The sequence below is a fragment of the Pipistrellus hanaki genome (genome assembly GCF_964339955.1).
Source record: "Pipistrellus hanaki genome assembly, chromosome: 17".
NCBI classification, from domain to species: domain Eukaryota; kingdom Metazoa; phylum Chordata; class Mammalia; order Chiroptera; family Vespertilionidae; genus Pipistrellus; species Pipistrellus hanaki.
In genome coordinates this window covers 28,229,632-28,245,512 of record NC_140519.1, presented here as the reverse complement: position 1 = coordinate 28,245,512, position 15,881 = coordinate 28,229,632, and the positions used below count along the sequence as shown (strand labels likewise).

Genomic DNA, 15,881 nt, shown 5'->3' with positions numbered 1-15,881 from the left:
AGAGAGAGAGAAACATCAATTTATTGTTCCACTTATTTGTGCATTCATTGGTTGATTTTTACTTTTTTTATTTATTTTTTTAATATATTTTATTGATTTTTTTCACAGAGAGGAAGGGAGAGGGATAGTGAGTTAACATCAATGAGAGAGAAACATCCATCAGCTGCCTCCTGCACATCCCCTACTGAGAATATGCCTGCAACCAAGGCGCATGCCCTTGACTGGAATTGAACCTGGGACCCTTGAGTCTGCAGGCCAACTCTCTATCCACTGAGCTAGGGCATTGGTTGATTTTATATGTGCCCTGACAGGGGATCAAATGTACAACCTTGTAATATCAGGATGAGCTCTAACCAATTGAGCTACCAGGCCAGGTCCAATCTGCCTGTGGAAGGTGGTGTGACTTTTCTTGACTTCTAAGCCTCTTTGACCTCTCTTGGCCTCAGTTTACTTATCAGTAAAATATAGATAAAAGCAAAATGCCATATACTAGCTGGCTGTAATGATGAAATGAGATAAGACAGGCAAAGGGCATGTACAGTTTCTAGCCCCTAGTATTAAAAAGAAGCCTTATTTTTATTAATGATCAGAATTAGTTATTGTTCTATCTCTAAACATATGTATGCCTTTAGAAACATGATTTACATTCCTCTTCTACAAATAAGGGGTTTAGAAAGGCATTCTTGAAATTCTCTTCGGGCTCTATAAAAATCTATGAGGAACGGGCACATATAATTACTAGCCTGACAAAAAGGGTATAATCTTCATCCACAATGACTTTTGTGTTTTAAGTCTCATTCTTCTGTTGAAATATAATTACTCTAAATCTGGCACTCGCCTAAAGAGCTCTTGGCTAACATGACACAATGCATACTTGGGAGAGTTTCCTTCAGATGCTCACAAGCTGAGTGATGTCTTTATTCATAGGGAAATGTGCTTATTCTTTCCTAACAAGGAGCACAGCATGATTTTCTGCTCAGTCATCCAACACTGGGCATTAGAGTATGTTTATGATGAATTCAAACTAAAGCTCAAGTTTAACTGTGGTTAGTAAAAATCTCTGTGGCCAAGAGTGAGCCATAGTGTAAATTACCGTCTCTGGGTGATAATGATGTGTCAATGGGGACTCATCAGTTGTAATAAATGTCCCTCTCTGCTGAAGGATGTTGATAATGGGAAAGACTATGCATGTGTGGGGGCAGAGGATATACAGGAAATCTCTGTACCAATTGCTCAATCTTTCTGTGAACCTAAAACTTTTCTTAAAAACTATTTTAAAAATGTATCCTGGAATGCTGGGTGAGCCATTTAAACATTTACTCCTTGTGGATGTGGGCATGAGAGAGCATGGAGAAAGACAAATTTTCAGAGCCATGGTAGAAGGCTGGATCTCTAAATAAGAAGCTTCCCCCACCCCCACCCCACCCACTCCAGTCTTCTCTGATAGACTATGGATTTTCACTTCTCAAGGGGTCTCTCTCTGTCTAAATCATCCGACCCAGAAAATCACGTTTACCATAAAATGAGTCCTCGTGTAAGAAAATTCCAATTGAATACATGTGACCCTGTTTATTATATATTATAATTGAATTAGAAATAGGCATAGCAAAGTCAGGTTAATCACATAAGATATTTAATTTGTCAGCCTTAGAAATCCCCTGAACAAAATAATTACATATTTTGAATTCTTTCCTAATTAAAAAAAAATGCCTTTTCATCTTATCTTACTTCACTACCTACATACAAGCTTTTAACAAATATTTTCTGAATGAGTATATAATCTCTTAGGATCTGTGAATTCAGCACATAAATAAAGTACAAGCTGCTTTATTTTATGTAATCGGCATTAAGTCATAAAAATGGACTTTGATGAACTCATTTGATGCTAATGGAAAAATACAAACTATTAGAATTTGTGTCCAATTCAGAATGTTCTCAACCTGTAAGGCTTTCATTGGACAGGGTGCTTGACCAGTATGGGGCAGGGAATAAAACATCAACTCAGAGGCCAGAATGTCTGGGTTTGAATCCCGACTCCACATGTGATGGTGATGAGACTGGCAAGTTACCTACCCCTTCTGTGCCTCTATAAAATGATGGTAATAATATTACCAGACTGTTATGGGGATTAAAAGACATAATATATATAAATCATTTAGAACAATACCTGTCACATAGAAAGAGTCTAGAAAAATGTTAGCTTTTACAATTATGTGCTGAATTCACAGGTCCTAAGAGATTATATACTCATTCAGAAAATATTTGTTAAAAGCTTATTATGTTCAAGCCATTTTTGGAAATAAAATTAAAGATAAAAGATACTTCTACCAAAACACACACAAACACCCCCCCCCCCCACACACACACACACACACACACACCCCTCTTACAGAGGAGTCACCATTCTCTCCTTAGAAAGATAAGCAGGTCATTATGATTTCCTGGGCAGGACTGAGGGTGTGTGTGTGTGTGTGTGTGTGTGTGTGTGTGTGTGTGTGTATATTGAGTGTAAGATGACAACATTGGAGGCCTGAATACTTATTCTAAATATGACCTCGAACACAACATTTTACCTCTCTAAGCTTTAGTATTCCAATCTCAAAAAAAATGAGGTATTGGGCAAAGTGGTGTTTAAATTTCCTAGGAGTTCTAGATTATCTTTATGAAATAACCACAGACCAAAACAATATGGCCCTTACCCATTAGTGTTTAAAATACAATTCAGAGTCAACACAAACATATCTAACAAAGAAAGAATGTATGTCCAAACAGAAATGAAAATAGGGTTCATGCTGTCATCATGACCACCACTGATTGATACAGAATTTGTCATGAGACCTCATACACTGGACATGGTCAGAAAAAAAAAAAAGAAAAGAAAAAAAAAGAGGAATGCAAAATGAAGAATTAGATAAGGTATTTAGTGATAAAGGAAAACAAATTACCTTAGAACATACATAGCCATTGTCTGGTCATGTTAAAGAGATGATGTAAAAAAAATAGCATTTATTGGTTGTTCTCTATGTGCTAACTTTCCTACTGAGGACTTTAAATAACTTAACTCATTCTATTTTCACAATATCCTATGATGAAAGCACTACCATCCCCATCCAAGATGAGGACATGGTTTTAATGAGAGATTACATCACTTGTTCAAGATCAACAATCTACTAAGTGGCAGAGCTGTCATTAGAATCAACCTAAACACTCATATAAAAAAGGAATTGCTGCCCTTGAACATGAATTGACATTTTTAAAAAATGCAACAGTATTAGCTGAGGATGATTTTGAAATGAAATACTATCACTTAAAAGGCAAGAATTATCTAGGTTGCAGCACAGAATCATGCTAAAAAGATGGCCTTCTAAGTCTATGGCTTGAATCAGGTTTTAAATTAAATTTTTTTCTAAAGGTACTATGTGTAGATTTCCTTGACACATATTCCATTAAGTAACTGAAAATATGACCATGTTTTTATTAAGTTACAAAATGGTATTTTAAAGAGAAAACAAAAAATGAATCCAAATCATTTTCAAGATATAGATATAAGAAGAATAGCCTGAGAAGCAAAACAAAACCACAGACATCTTTGGAGCACTCAAAAGCCACATTCTTATAAGTGGTTGGAAATGGGTGGAGAAAATGGCCATTCAGAACCAGACACTGGGCCTTTTCAATAAAGCTTTACAGCAGTTTGGGGGGGGGGGGGGGGGGGTAAGGCCAGGGACTAAGTATTAATTACATTGTTGGCTCCTCTCCATTTTGCCAGGCAAATATGTTGTCCAACAGGAAAAAAATCACTTCTATAAGCATCTATGACAGTCAAGGGTCAAAGAAAAAGTAATATGTAGGATTAAGCTAGTAGATCAACATGCCATTTACGTAAAGTGTTTGACGTACCCATGTGTATTTCACAACTCAGAAAACCTCTTTTAAAAAGAGGAAAATAGACTTTTAAAGGAGTCCTCTGTCTTCACTTCAAATCACCAAACCCAATTACAATTTAACCATTCAAATCTGAAAAGGCTACTTTTATTCCTGAATTTGGAGAATATAGACAGTACCACTCTGGATTAATTTAAACCTGTGATTGCTGTCAGCACACTACTATTATAGAATAGTCAGATTTTTGTTAAGGAATATGGGGCAAACATGGAAACAGCTTTAGGTGGTTTTAAAAAAAAAAAAGATGGAAAGAACATCTCAGGAGGGACAAAATCCCCATGTAAGTCAAAACAAATTCCTTTTCTTACCAAGGGCTTAAAAATAATCAACATGTTGGCACTTTTATTAGGTAAGTTTCTTCTATTTTATGAACATTAACTACTAATCTCCCCATCACCTGGGGGGTAGAGTGGTCCCATTTTTCTAATTAGGGAAATCCTGGGGTTTAATAGGAAAATGGGGTAAAAATCAAGGCTTCCCCTGCCTCCTGTTGGAATATCCACTATCTACACTGCTATATCAGCCTGAGTTCATACTACATTTTTAAAGTTGTGAGACAAAATAAATATAGAAGGTTAGAATATATATATATATATATATATATATATATATATATATATATATATATACACACACACACACACATATATATATACACATACATACATACACCTCAGTGGCCATTCAACCATTCAACCGTTTGACCAGTAGCAATGATGCAAACTGACCACCAGGGGACAGAAACTCAATGCAGAGGCATGGAAACATGGAACAGACTGATGAATCTCAGAGGGAAGAGGGAGGGGAAGGATGGGAAGAGATTAACCAAAATCTTATATACATACTAGAGGCCTGGTGCATGGACTCATACACTGGTGGGGTCCCTCAGCCTGGCCTGTGAGGACTGGGCTGAAACCAGCAATCTGACATCCCCCAGAGGGTCCCAAATTGTGAGAGGGCACAGGCCAGGCTGAGGGACCCCTCTGGTGCACGAATCCGTGCACTGGCCCTCTAGTATTTATAGAAAATGATAATACAAACCATGGCAATAAACAAAGACAAATACACATTCCCTGTGTGGCAAGTTATCAAAGACCTATAAAAGGGGGCAGAAATTTAAGGAATGATTAGAAGAAGAAGAGAAAATCTTCCTTACATTTGATTAAGAAAAGACAGGAAAAAAGAGAGATAGAAGAGGAAGAGAGGGTGGGAGAAGGAGATGGAAGGGGGGCCAGAGAGATGATTTCTAGAAAAAATAACTGGAAGGCTATTTTGAATCAGAAAATTTTTGTAAGTTCACGCACTTTTCCATTTAACTGAAATGAAATAAAATTGAATCAATGTTTTACAAACTCAGTCATCACTGTAATTTTACAAACATTGACAAAATAAAGGTAACTTACACAGACCAGAAGAATGTCCCAGCTTTCACCCCTTGCTTGGTGGCTGTGATCCATAGCTAATGAGGAAAAATAAGAGCCTTATAACATGTTCTGAGCTTTGGTCAAGGAAGAAAAAAATAAGTTTTAAAGCACATTAGATCAGCTATCTGATGCTTTACCCACACCATAAATTTCACATTATTTGCAATGATTTTTTTTTCACATCTGGAAATCAGAATCATTATTTCCATAAACGTTATTTGATCTGTTCACTGCAACAGCTTTCAAAAGCTTTGCCCTGATTCTAGTGGCATTTTGAAAGACTCTTATTTCATCTCAAAAGTCTCTTCTGTACCTTTCTCGTCTGATCATTGTTCTGAACATCACACGTATATGGCAGAATTCTGATCATCAAAGGACCCAGGAGTGGACCATATGTTTCCTTTACTATTGAAAGCCTACAGAGGAGAAGCCCAATTTGGCACACAGATGTCAGGGTCTCGAAACCTAGCTTTGTCTCGTTTTGCTTTAAACTCAGTGAATGAAGAGGAAGAAAAAGGTTATTTATTTATTTTTTATTCTGGATTTTCCTTTGTATCTTTTACTTAGCCTGTGAAGAAATAGAATTGTAGGTATAAGTTCCTGGAATAAGTTAGGCGAACCAAGCATTTTATTAAGGTTTTTAAAATATTCTTTCCAGCCCATGCGGTTGTCAGGCAGGAGATAGGGCCGTTAAGAATCCGAGCTCTGTAGCTAGGTGGCTGGATTATATGCCTTTTCCCTGTCATTTTCCAGCCTGCAGTCCTCCAGCAAGTTACTTAAGCTCCCTGTGCTTCAGTTTCCTTTAAAATATAGGTAATATTCCCTAGCACATAGGCTTATTCTAAGCTGTAAGGATATAATACATTTAAAGGCCTTAAAACAGTGTCTTAGCATTTGGTAAACACTTGATTAATTTTAATCTTAATTATTCTGCAATAATGGAAAGAAATACAATCCAGTTATTCTAGGAATGTTAAAAACATCTTAGGATGAGTCCCATTGAAGAGCAGTCTGTGAGAAGAAACCCACTCACTTTAGGAGGCAAACAGGAAGGAGAAGAGTGGCTTGTTTGTTATAAGACCTGAAGCAAAAAATGGTCTAGGAATCGTAGCCACTCCCTTTTCTGGTTTCATTGCATCTAGACTTTGAGAGTGTGTCTTCCTGACCCCAGCGAAAACCTTTGGTTTTTGTGATCAAAGTGGTCTTTGGGAGATGTAAGGCATGGAGGAGCTCGGCCATAGTTTCAGAAGACCATGGTTTGAGATGGCTGGCCTGGGAAAGTACTGCAGATTCCTAGGTCCTTGCGGGATGCACAAACATCCTCAGCCCCCCAAATTGCAGCTGTTGCAGTTGGAAAACAAGGGATGGGGCAGGAGAGCATATGCACCCTGTCAGATCCCAGATGTCCTCAGCCTGGCAGAGGTGGGATCCCATGGGGATGAATCTGAGATAAGGTTCTCAGATTGCTCCAAGAAGTGTTTCATCCAGAGTGTTTTTCCACCTTATGTACAAATTCTGGTATGCCCGGGTGTCCCAGCCCAACCAGGATTCAAACTGTGCCCTGGACTTCCATTCATTCATGTTCTAGCATAGGGGTGTCGAACTCAATCAGAGAAGGGGCCAAAATCTAAAATCCAGCCTAAATCGCGGGCCGAATGGTTTACTGAACAGTCATAAACTGACAATGTCATAAACTGACAGCGGAGTGCAGTGATGACAGCGCGGTGTGGGCCACATTGCAAGGCCTGGCGGGCTGGATTTGGCCCGCGGGCCTTGTGTTTGACACATGTGTTCTAGCACCTCCATGAGCAAGTAGATACACTCAAACTAAGGGCCAGACACCCCACTGGTCCTCAATACCACATTAGATCCCAGAGAGACCAGTCAGTTAAGTGATCTGTTTGCATACTTAATTTTATTTCAGGGACACAGATTTGAGTATTTATTTCCAAACAACTTCCTTGAAAATTGAGTGGCTTGCTATTTTCAAGAAAGCTGTCCTAGGCAATATTTGGCAGATAGGAAATGTAATATTAATATTGGGTTTTCTAATGGATTTTTTTTTAATGCAATGTTGTCAAAAGATGACCCTGCACTTTCAAATGTTGGTATTGTAGAAAAAGTGCTGATGTTGGCATTATCTTGGCAACAGAAAGCCCTATCAATACCTTTCAGTCAGTAACACTCAAGATCACCAGAAACCGGCTTCTTGGGGGTGGAGGGGGTGTGCAAGGAGAGAGCATTGGGAGAAAAGACACAAGAAGGGGTGCTAGACATATCCCAATGGCAAAACCAAGATCTTTTGTTCTTCCTGCTTTTCTGAACTTCCCCAGATTCTTACAGTGACAAGTAACATCTTTGTAATCAGGAAAAAAGAAACCAATTATATAAAGAGCAATGTGAAGGATGAAGACAATGCCAAAGTTCAAAATGTTTATTGCTTCTCAAAAAAAAAAGAAGAAGAAGAAGCAAAATATTGCTCCCTGATTTCTGGGAGAATTTTTCTAAAAGGAAATTGGCAGTGTGGTTAAAAAAATGCAAAAAGAGAACAAATAAGAGCAAATACTTAAAATTTTAAAAACACATTTAAAAATCTCAAACAAATTCCAGCAGTAAGGAAGCCGGCCTGTCAAGGTTGGCCAATGGCACCAGACTGAAACATAGAGAGTGCTTACATTATGGCAGATCATAAGCAGCCAGAAAAGTTCCTTTGTAAGTCATATGGTTTTTTTTGTTGTTGTTGTTTTTATTTATTTATTTATTTATTTATTTATTTATTTTAATTTTTTAAATTAAATTATTATCTGTGTACATATTTTAACATTGCCCCCCCATACATACCCTCCCTCCCCAGAGTTTTGTGTCCATTGGTTGTACTTATATGCATGTATACAAGTCCTTCGGTTGATCTCTTATCTCCCCCAGATATCCCTACCCACCCCGCTGTAATTTTACAGTCTTTATATCTATCTTTTGGTTTGTCAGTTTATAATGTTTTTTAATATCCATAAATGAGTGAGGCCATGTGGTATTTCTCTTTCATTGACTGGCTTATTTTACTCAGTATGATGTTCTCTAGTTCTATCCAGGTTGCTGCAAATGATGAGAATTCCTTCTTTTTTATGGCAGCATAGTATTCCATTGTGTAGATGTACCAAAGTTTTTTGATCCAATCATCTGCTGACGGGCACCTAGGCTGTTTCCATATTCTAGCTATTGTAGATTGTGCTGCTATGAACATAGGGGTGCATATATCCTTTCTGATTGGTGTTTCTAGTTTCTTGGGATATATTCCTAGGAGTGGGATTACTGAGTCAAATGGGATTTCCATTTTCAGTTTTTTGAGGAAACTCCACACTGTTCTCCTCAGTGGTTGCACCAGTCTACATTCCCACCAGCAGTGCACGAGGGTTCCTTTTTCTCCGCAACCTCACCAACACTTGTCATTTGTTGATTTGTTGATGTTGGCCATTCTGACAGGTGTGAGATGGTACCGCATTGTTGTTTTGATTTGCATCTCTCGGATAATTAGTGACTTTGAGCATGTTTTCATGTGCCTTTTGGCCTTCCTTCTGTCTTCTTTTGAAAATATTCTATTTAGGTCCATTGCCCATTTTTTAATTGGATCATTCATCTTCCTTTTATTTAGTTGTATAAGCTGTTTGTAGATGTTGGAGATTAAACCTTTATCAGTGGTAACATTTGCAAATATGTTCTCCCACACAGTGGGCTTTCTTGTTGTTTTGTTGATGGTTTCTTTTGCTGTAAAAAAGCTTTTTATTTTGATGTAGGCCCATTTGTTTATTTTCTCTTTAGCTTCCATTGCCCTAGGGGCAGTATCAGTGAAGAAGTTCTTTTGGCATATCTCTGAGATTTTGTTGCCTGTGGATGCTTCTAGTATTTTTATGGTTTCCCGTCTGATGTTTAAGTCCTGTATCCATTTTGAGTTTATTTTTGTGTATGGTGTAAGTTGGTGATCTAGTTTCATTCTTTTGCATGTATCTGTCCAATTTTCCCAACACCATTTATTAAAGAGACTATCTTGACTCCATTGTATATTCATGCCTCCTTTGTCAAATATTAATTGAGCATAGTGATTTGGGTTGATATCTGGGTTCTCGATTCGATTCCATTGATCTATATGTCTGTTTTTGTGCCAGTACCAGGCTGTTTTGAGAACAGTGGCTTTGTAATACAGTTTGAAGTCTGGTATTGAGATCCCTCCTACTTTACTCTTCTTTCTCAGGATTGCTGTGGCTATTCGGGGTCTTTTATTGTTCCAAAGGAACTTTTGGAGAGTTCTTTCTAGGTCAGTGAAATATGCTGTTGGTATTTTAATGGGGAGTACATTGAATCTATAGATCGCTTTAGGAAGTATGGACATTTTGATGATGTTGATTCTACCAATCCATGAACATGGTATGTTCTTCCATCTGTTTACATCTTCCTCTATCTCTTTTTTCAGTGTCGTGTAGTTTTCCGCGTATAGGTCCTTTACTTCCTTAGTTAAGTTTATTCCTAGGTATCTTAATTTTTTTGGTGAGATGGTAAATGGAATTGCTTTTTTCGTCTCTGTTTCTATAAATTCGCTGTTGGTGTATAGGAATGCCATAGATTACTTGGCATTAATTTTGTATCCTGCTACATTGCCAAATTCATGTATTAAGCCAATTAGTTTTTTAATGGAGTCTTTTGGGTTTTTTATATACAATATCATGTCGTCTGCAAATAAGGATAACTTTACTTCTTCTTTTCCAATTTGGATGCCTTTTATTTCCTCCTCTTGTCTAATTGCAATGGCTAGTACTTCCAGTACTATGTCAAAGAGGAGTGGCGATAGTGGGCATCCCTGTCTTGTTCCTGTTCTTAGAGGGAATGGTTTTAGTTTTTGCCCATTGAGTATAATGTTGGCTGTGGGTTTATCATATATAGCTTTTATTAAGTTGAGGTATGATCCTTGTACTCCACCTTGTTGAGAGTTTTTATCAGGAAAGGGTGTTGGATTTTATCAAATGCTTTTTCTGCATCAATTGATATGACTATATGATTTTTATCTTTCAACTTGTTTATGTGATGTATCACGTTTATTGATTTGCGGATAATGTACCAACCTTGCATTCCTGGAAAAACCCTACTTGGTCATGGTGTATGATCTTTGTGATGCTGTGCTGGAGCCGATTTGCTAGAATTTTGTTGAGGATTTTGGCATCGATGTTCATGAGGAATATTTGCCTGTAATTCTCTTTCATTGAGTTGTCTTTATCTGGTTTTGGTATTAGGGTGATGCTGGCTTCATAGAAGGAGTTTGGAAGTGTTCCTTCCTCTTGAATTTTTTGGAATAGTCTGAGGAGGATAGGTTTTAGTTCTTCCTTGAATGTTTGGTAAAACTCTCCTGTGAAGCCATCTGGCCCTGGGCTTTTGTTTGCTGGAAGCTTTTTGATGACTGTTTCAATTTCTTCCCAAGTCACTGCTCTATTGAGATTTTTAGATTCTTCCTGATTGAGTTTTGGAAGGTTGTATTTTTCTAGGAATATGTCCATTTCCTCCAGGTTGTTCAGTTTGTTGGAATAGAGTTGTTCGTAGTATTTTGTAACAATCCTTTGTATTTCAGCGGGGTCTGTTGTTATTTTACCTCTTTCATTTCTGATTTTGTTTATCTGAGTCCTCTCTCTTTGTTTCTTGGTTAGCCTGGCTAGAGGTTCATCTATCTTGTTTATTCTTTCAGAGAACCAGCTCTTGGTTTTGTTGATCTTATGTATTGTTTCTTTGGTCTCTATGTCGTTTATCTTCGCTCTGATTTTTGTAATTTCCTTCCTTCTGCTTACACTGGGCTTTTCTTGTTGCTCTTTTTCTAACTCTTTGAGTTGTAGAGTTAGATCATTTGTTACCATTTTTTCTAGTTTTTTGCAATAGGCTTGTAGGGATATGAACTTCCCTCTCAAAACTGCTTTTGCTGTGTCCCATAGATTTTGGATAGTTGTGTTTTCATTGTCATTTGTTTCCAGGATGTTTTTAATTTCTTCCTTGATTTCTTTGGTAACCCAGTCCTTGTTTAATAGCATGCTGTTTAGTCTCCACGTGTTTGATTTCTTTGGATTTTTTTCATTGTAGTTAATTTCCAGTTTTATGCCACTATGGTCTGAGAAGATGCTTGATATGATTTCTATCTTCTTGAATTTGAAGAGACTTTGCCTATGTCCCAAAATGTGGTCTGTCTTTGAGAATGTCCCATGTGCGCTTGAGAAGAATGTATATTCTGTGGCTTTGGGGTGGAATGTTCTGAAGATGTCGATTAATTCCATCTGGTCTAGCGAGTCATTTAGGATTGATATTTCTTTGCTGATTTTTTGTTTAGATGATTTGTCAAAGGGTGACAGTGGGGTATTGAAATCTCCTACTATGATTGTATAGTCATATGTTTTTAAAGTTAAATCTAGTAGTTACAGAGGAAAAAAAAAAAAGGCACTATATCATTGGCTCAAAAGAAGAAAAGTGAAATAGAACCCCTAGGGCCATAAAAGAGAGAAATGAGAGACAAATGGTTAATTCAGATAAATGGAATTATGATTTCCCTGAATATAAATGCAATGTAAATTTCCTCAGTGGTTGATAAAACAACACAGCTTTAAAAAAAAAAAAAAAAAGAAGAAGAAAAAAAAAAGAGCCAAAACTGGTTTGGCTCAGTGGATAGAGTGAAAGGTCCCAGGTTCAATTCCTGTCAAAGGCATGTACCTTGGTTGCGGGCACATCCCCAGTAGGGGGTGTGCAGGAGGCAGCTGGTCGATGTTTCTCTCTCATCGGTGTTTCTAACTCTCTATCCCTTTCCCTTCTTCTCTGTAAAAAAATCAATAAAATATATATATTTTTAAAAAATGAGCTGCAAAGACACTGGGTTTAGACACACCTGCCATTAATCCCAATATTTCTTCCATTTCCCTGCTTTATCAAGAGACACAGGTTTCAGCATTTGTGTCCTAGATATTAGAGTTTGAAAGAGACAAGTGGAAATAATATTGTACCCTCTTGATATGTTATCATGGAAGGGATGTGTGGGGGGCAGGGGGAGGGGGTCGCGGCAGCGCAGAGGGGAGGAGGGAAGCTTTCCCACTGCAACCAGAAGGATTTAAATGTGAAATCCAACATTTTCTCAAATTAAATAAAGGATGCAGCTGTGGGAGAAGGCGAGGAGTTTTGAAAAAGAAAATAAGCAAAACATACTTTTCAAAAACATGAATCAGTGTTGCAATCTTTCTAAGCAGTTCTTTACAGAGAAATGACTTCTTTGCATCCAAAGCCACAGACCTGAGATGCATTGAATTCCGGGAGACCTGAGGGAAGGGTGGAGGTCCGGTACCAGCAGGAGTAAACCAATCATTGAGATTAGAGTCAGAACAAACTAAGGATGTGAAATCTGTGGGATGATCCAGCAGAAGAGACTATGGACTGGTGTGACTCCTTCCAGGTGGTTAGGGTCAAAGAAGGTGAGTGATGGAGGAAGGAAATACAGGCAAATGGGGGTGCAAAACAAATCTATTCAAAATGCATAAGTGGGGCACCTATATGTGTCAGGCTGTGGGTTAGATCCTGCGAATAATAAATAAAGTAATCAAGGCCCTAAAGCAGACATGTGAATCGTTTCAAAATGATACGGTCAAATTTATTATAGAAATCATATGAAAACCCAAAGGAGGGTCCCTGAGCTTAGCTGGGGATAGGAGAGCCTCGCAAGGCCTACTTGGGGGCAGATATTTCAACTGCAATTTGAAAGATAAATTAGAGCCTATAGCAAGGGGTCAGGTGAGAAGAGTCCATCCTAAGCATGTGAATATATAGTCAAAAGAGAAAGAAATACAGATTTCTGGCAGTATATGGGAAAGAAACAACAGAATAAAGAAAAGATAAAACTTTCCTGAAAAGAAAGTAAAGCCTCCCACTAGCGGGATAATAAAAGAGACAAAAAGAAACTTCAAGTCAATCCAATTAACTGGGACGTTCACTCTATTCCAATGTCATTCTTCTCTTTGCTGTCTCTTTCTTGAACTCACCATCTTTCCTGCATTCTTAGATTACCATCATTGTTGAGGATGGCCTCAAGACCAGCTCATTATATCACAATACTGGTAGGAAATGGCAGTGGGCCTAGCAACTGGAGAAGTGATGATAATGTATCTGCTCCTCTTAGAAAGGCCTTCCTCCAGAAATTAGGGCTTTAAAAGACTGCACATCTGGTGGAACGCTGGACTTGTTTCTCAGATCCCCAATGTAGTGGGCCCATTGGAGTCTCATTCCTCCTCCACCTTGCTCAGGTCCAGATTTAAACTAAACAGGGAATTGCCCACTGAGATAACTCAGGATGAGAAATTACAGGATTATAGCAGAGAGAGTTTGCAAACAAACACACTTTAAAAAAAAAATTTCATTAAGAGTACTGAACATTTGTAATGAGAAAAAAGTAAATCTTAAAACAACAAAAGAAATTCCATTAAAATATGTATGGGAAATGTAGGATCATAGAGTGAGTGACAACTTTTAAGAGCACATTCTAAAGATGGACAAATTAAAAGCAGACTCAACTTTTGCTGAAGTGGCTACATCAAGATTTTTTAAAAGATGAAATTAAATTATAGAAATTTGGTGGAGGGGGGCCTAATGGTGAGATTCAAATTTTCAAATAGACACTGTACAAACGCCTCATCCCATCTATTAGATTTTAAACTAGGTTAAGAGTGATTCTTTTCATCATTTAATCAGATCTCTATATTATTTAGCCAAATGACTTTCCTGGTTTCATCACTCCATAAAAATAATTTGAGTTTAATTTAATTATCTAAGATTTTTATTTTTTATAAATATTTTAATTATATTTTTATAAATATTCTATTCCTATTGGTTTTTTTTTTTTTTTTTTACTGGTGATTTTATGAAATGTACAAGCCTCTCAGAGGAGGATATAAATGTTTAAGAAGTATTTGTTAAGGTGTAACTCTTCTTATACTAATTATAGTATCTTATACTCTTATACTATAGTTTTTTTTTTATGGTTTCTTCCCATGTTTTTCCTATAGGTCAAATTTCAATAAAATATGTTTTTAAATTACAGCTACTATGATCCTTGGAATTCTTACGGTGGTGCCTTGTTCAAGAAGATAGAAGCAAAATCAGTTTCACCACAAATCTTGGTCAGCATTAGGAGAGGACTAAACTTGGTCAAATGTGTCAACTTTGAGCGTCATTAAGGAAACAGGCAAACACAGTCGAGACAGAAGCTTCACTTCACTGGGCCGGTTAACAGCAATCCCTCTGCTCCGTTTCTGCAGAAGTTAATGAATGTGTGGACTCATCTTCTGAGTCATGTCAACCCAGGGGAAACCTAATGTCAACATTTGGTGGAAGGCGATCCAATTTGATAAAATTACTATTTATCTCTATATCCTTTGTGGTTCCAGGCAAGTCTGCTTCCATGACAAAATTAATGTAAAAGACCAACTAGCAACAGCTTGATGGTGTTCTAATTTCAATCATTTTATTTACACATACACTGTTCCTCTATCATAAACTCTGTGTGTGAAATCCACCCTGTAAACAAATGTCACAATGTTCATAACCTAGGTCACCCTAGACTTCTGGGAGTCCAGCCTGAATAGACAGCAGAATCAGGCCCTCTACTACAAAGAAACTCTTCTACAGACATACGGGAAGTCTTCCAATGTTTATTTTTTTAATGAAAAGTCCTTATTTAGCCTTGTATGCTGACTTATTATGCGATAGGAATATTTTTCTATGTGACCTTTTCTCATAGGGCAATACCATTTTTTCTTCTTACTTCATATTCTCCATTTTGCCCACAGATAGCAGCAAACATTTCCAGGTATGAGATCATTTCAGGATGGTAAACACACGAATGTGTGCAGCCCCTGTCCGCTCTTCTTGCCATGGTGATCCCACAGAGGTCTGCCAGCCCTCTTTCCTAACCAGTACCCCAGGGTGACACAGCCCCCAGTCACAGTTGACATGAGATGGAACCATTTGCCATTCTTCTTCAACAGGTTTCTGATTGACTATGTGTACCAGGTTGTGTTCCGGTGGGGATTCTGATCCTTCTGCCCTCAGTCAGTTCTCTACTTTCAATAACCATTGCCCTGTGTTGCTGCTTTGCTCATGTCTGACCAAAGCAATTGTTTTAACCAAGCACATGGTCACAGGAAAAATATTATGTGGAAAGCCATCTACACCCCTTTTTACTTTCTGCTCAACCATTTAATCTGAAGTAAATAGGATGATTTCTTTCAAAGTATTAGTTTTCTGGTCCAGCAGCAACGTAGGATTCCACATATTATATGGAACTTCCAGGACTTTGAAAAAGTTGGGTTAAACAAAAAAAATTAAATTACTGTGGGTTTCATTGAGTTCCGAATTTCTATTCACATGTCACCTGGGCCAGAATTTTGGGGTAGTAATAGTCATTCACTCCTTTTCCTCATTGTACCCCAAAATCTAATAAATCATTAATGT

At 37.6% G+C, this 15,881-nt stretch overlaps 1 protein-coding gene across 8 annotated transcripts in view; it reads right to left on the bottom strand.

Annotated features, from left to right (window-relative positions):
• Window positions 1–15,881, bottom strand: part of ENPP2 (ectonucleotide pyrophosphatase/phosphodiesterase 2) — an 80,160-nt gene that overhangs the window by 42,935 nt on the left and 21,344 nt on the right. For all 8 annotated transcript variants that reach the window (XM_084864958.1, XM_084864960.1, XM_084864953.1 and 5 more), the window contains exon 9: window positions 5,349–5,404. In XM_084864958.1, coding sequence (XP_084721084.1) covers window positions 5,349–5,404 — 56 coding nt within the window. The remainder of the gene's footprint in view (window positions 1–5,348; window positions 5,405–15,881) is intronic.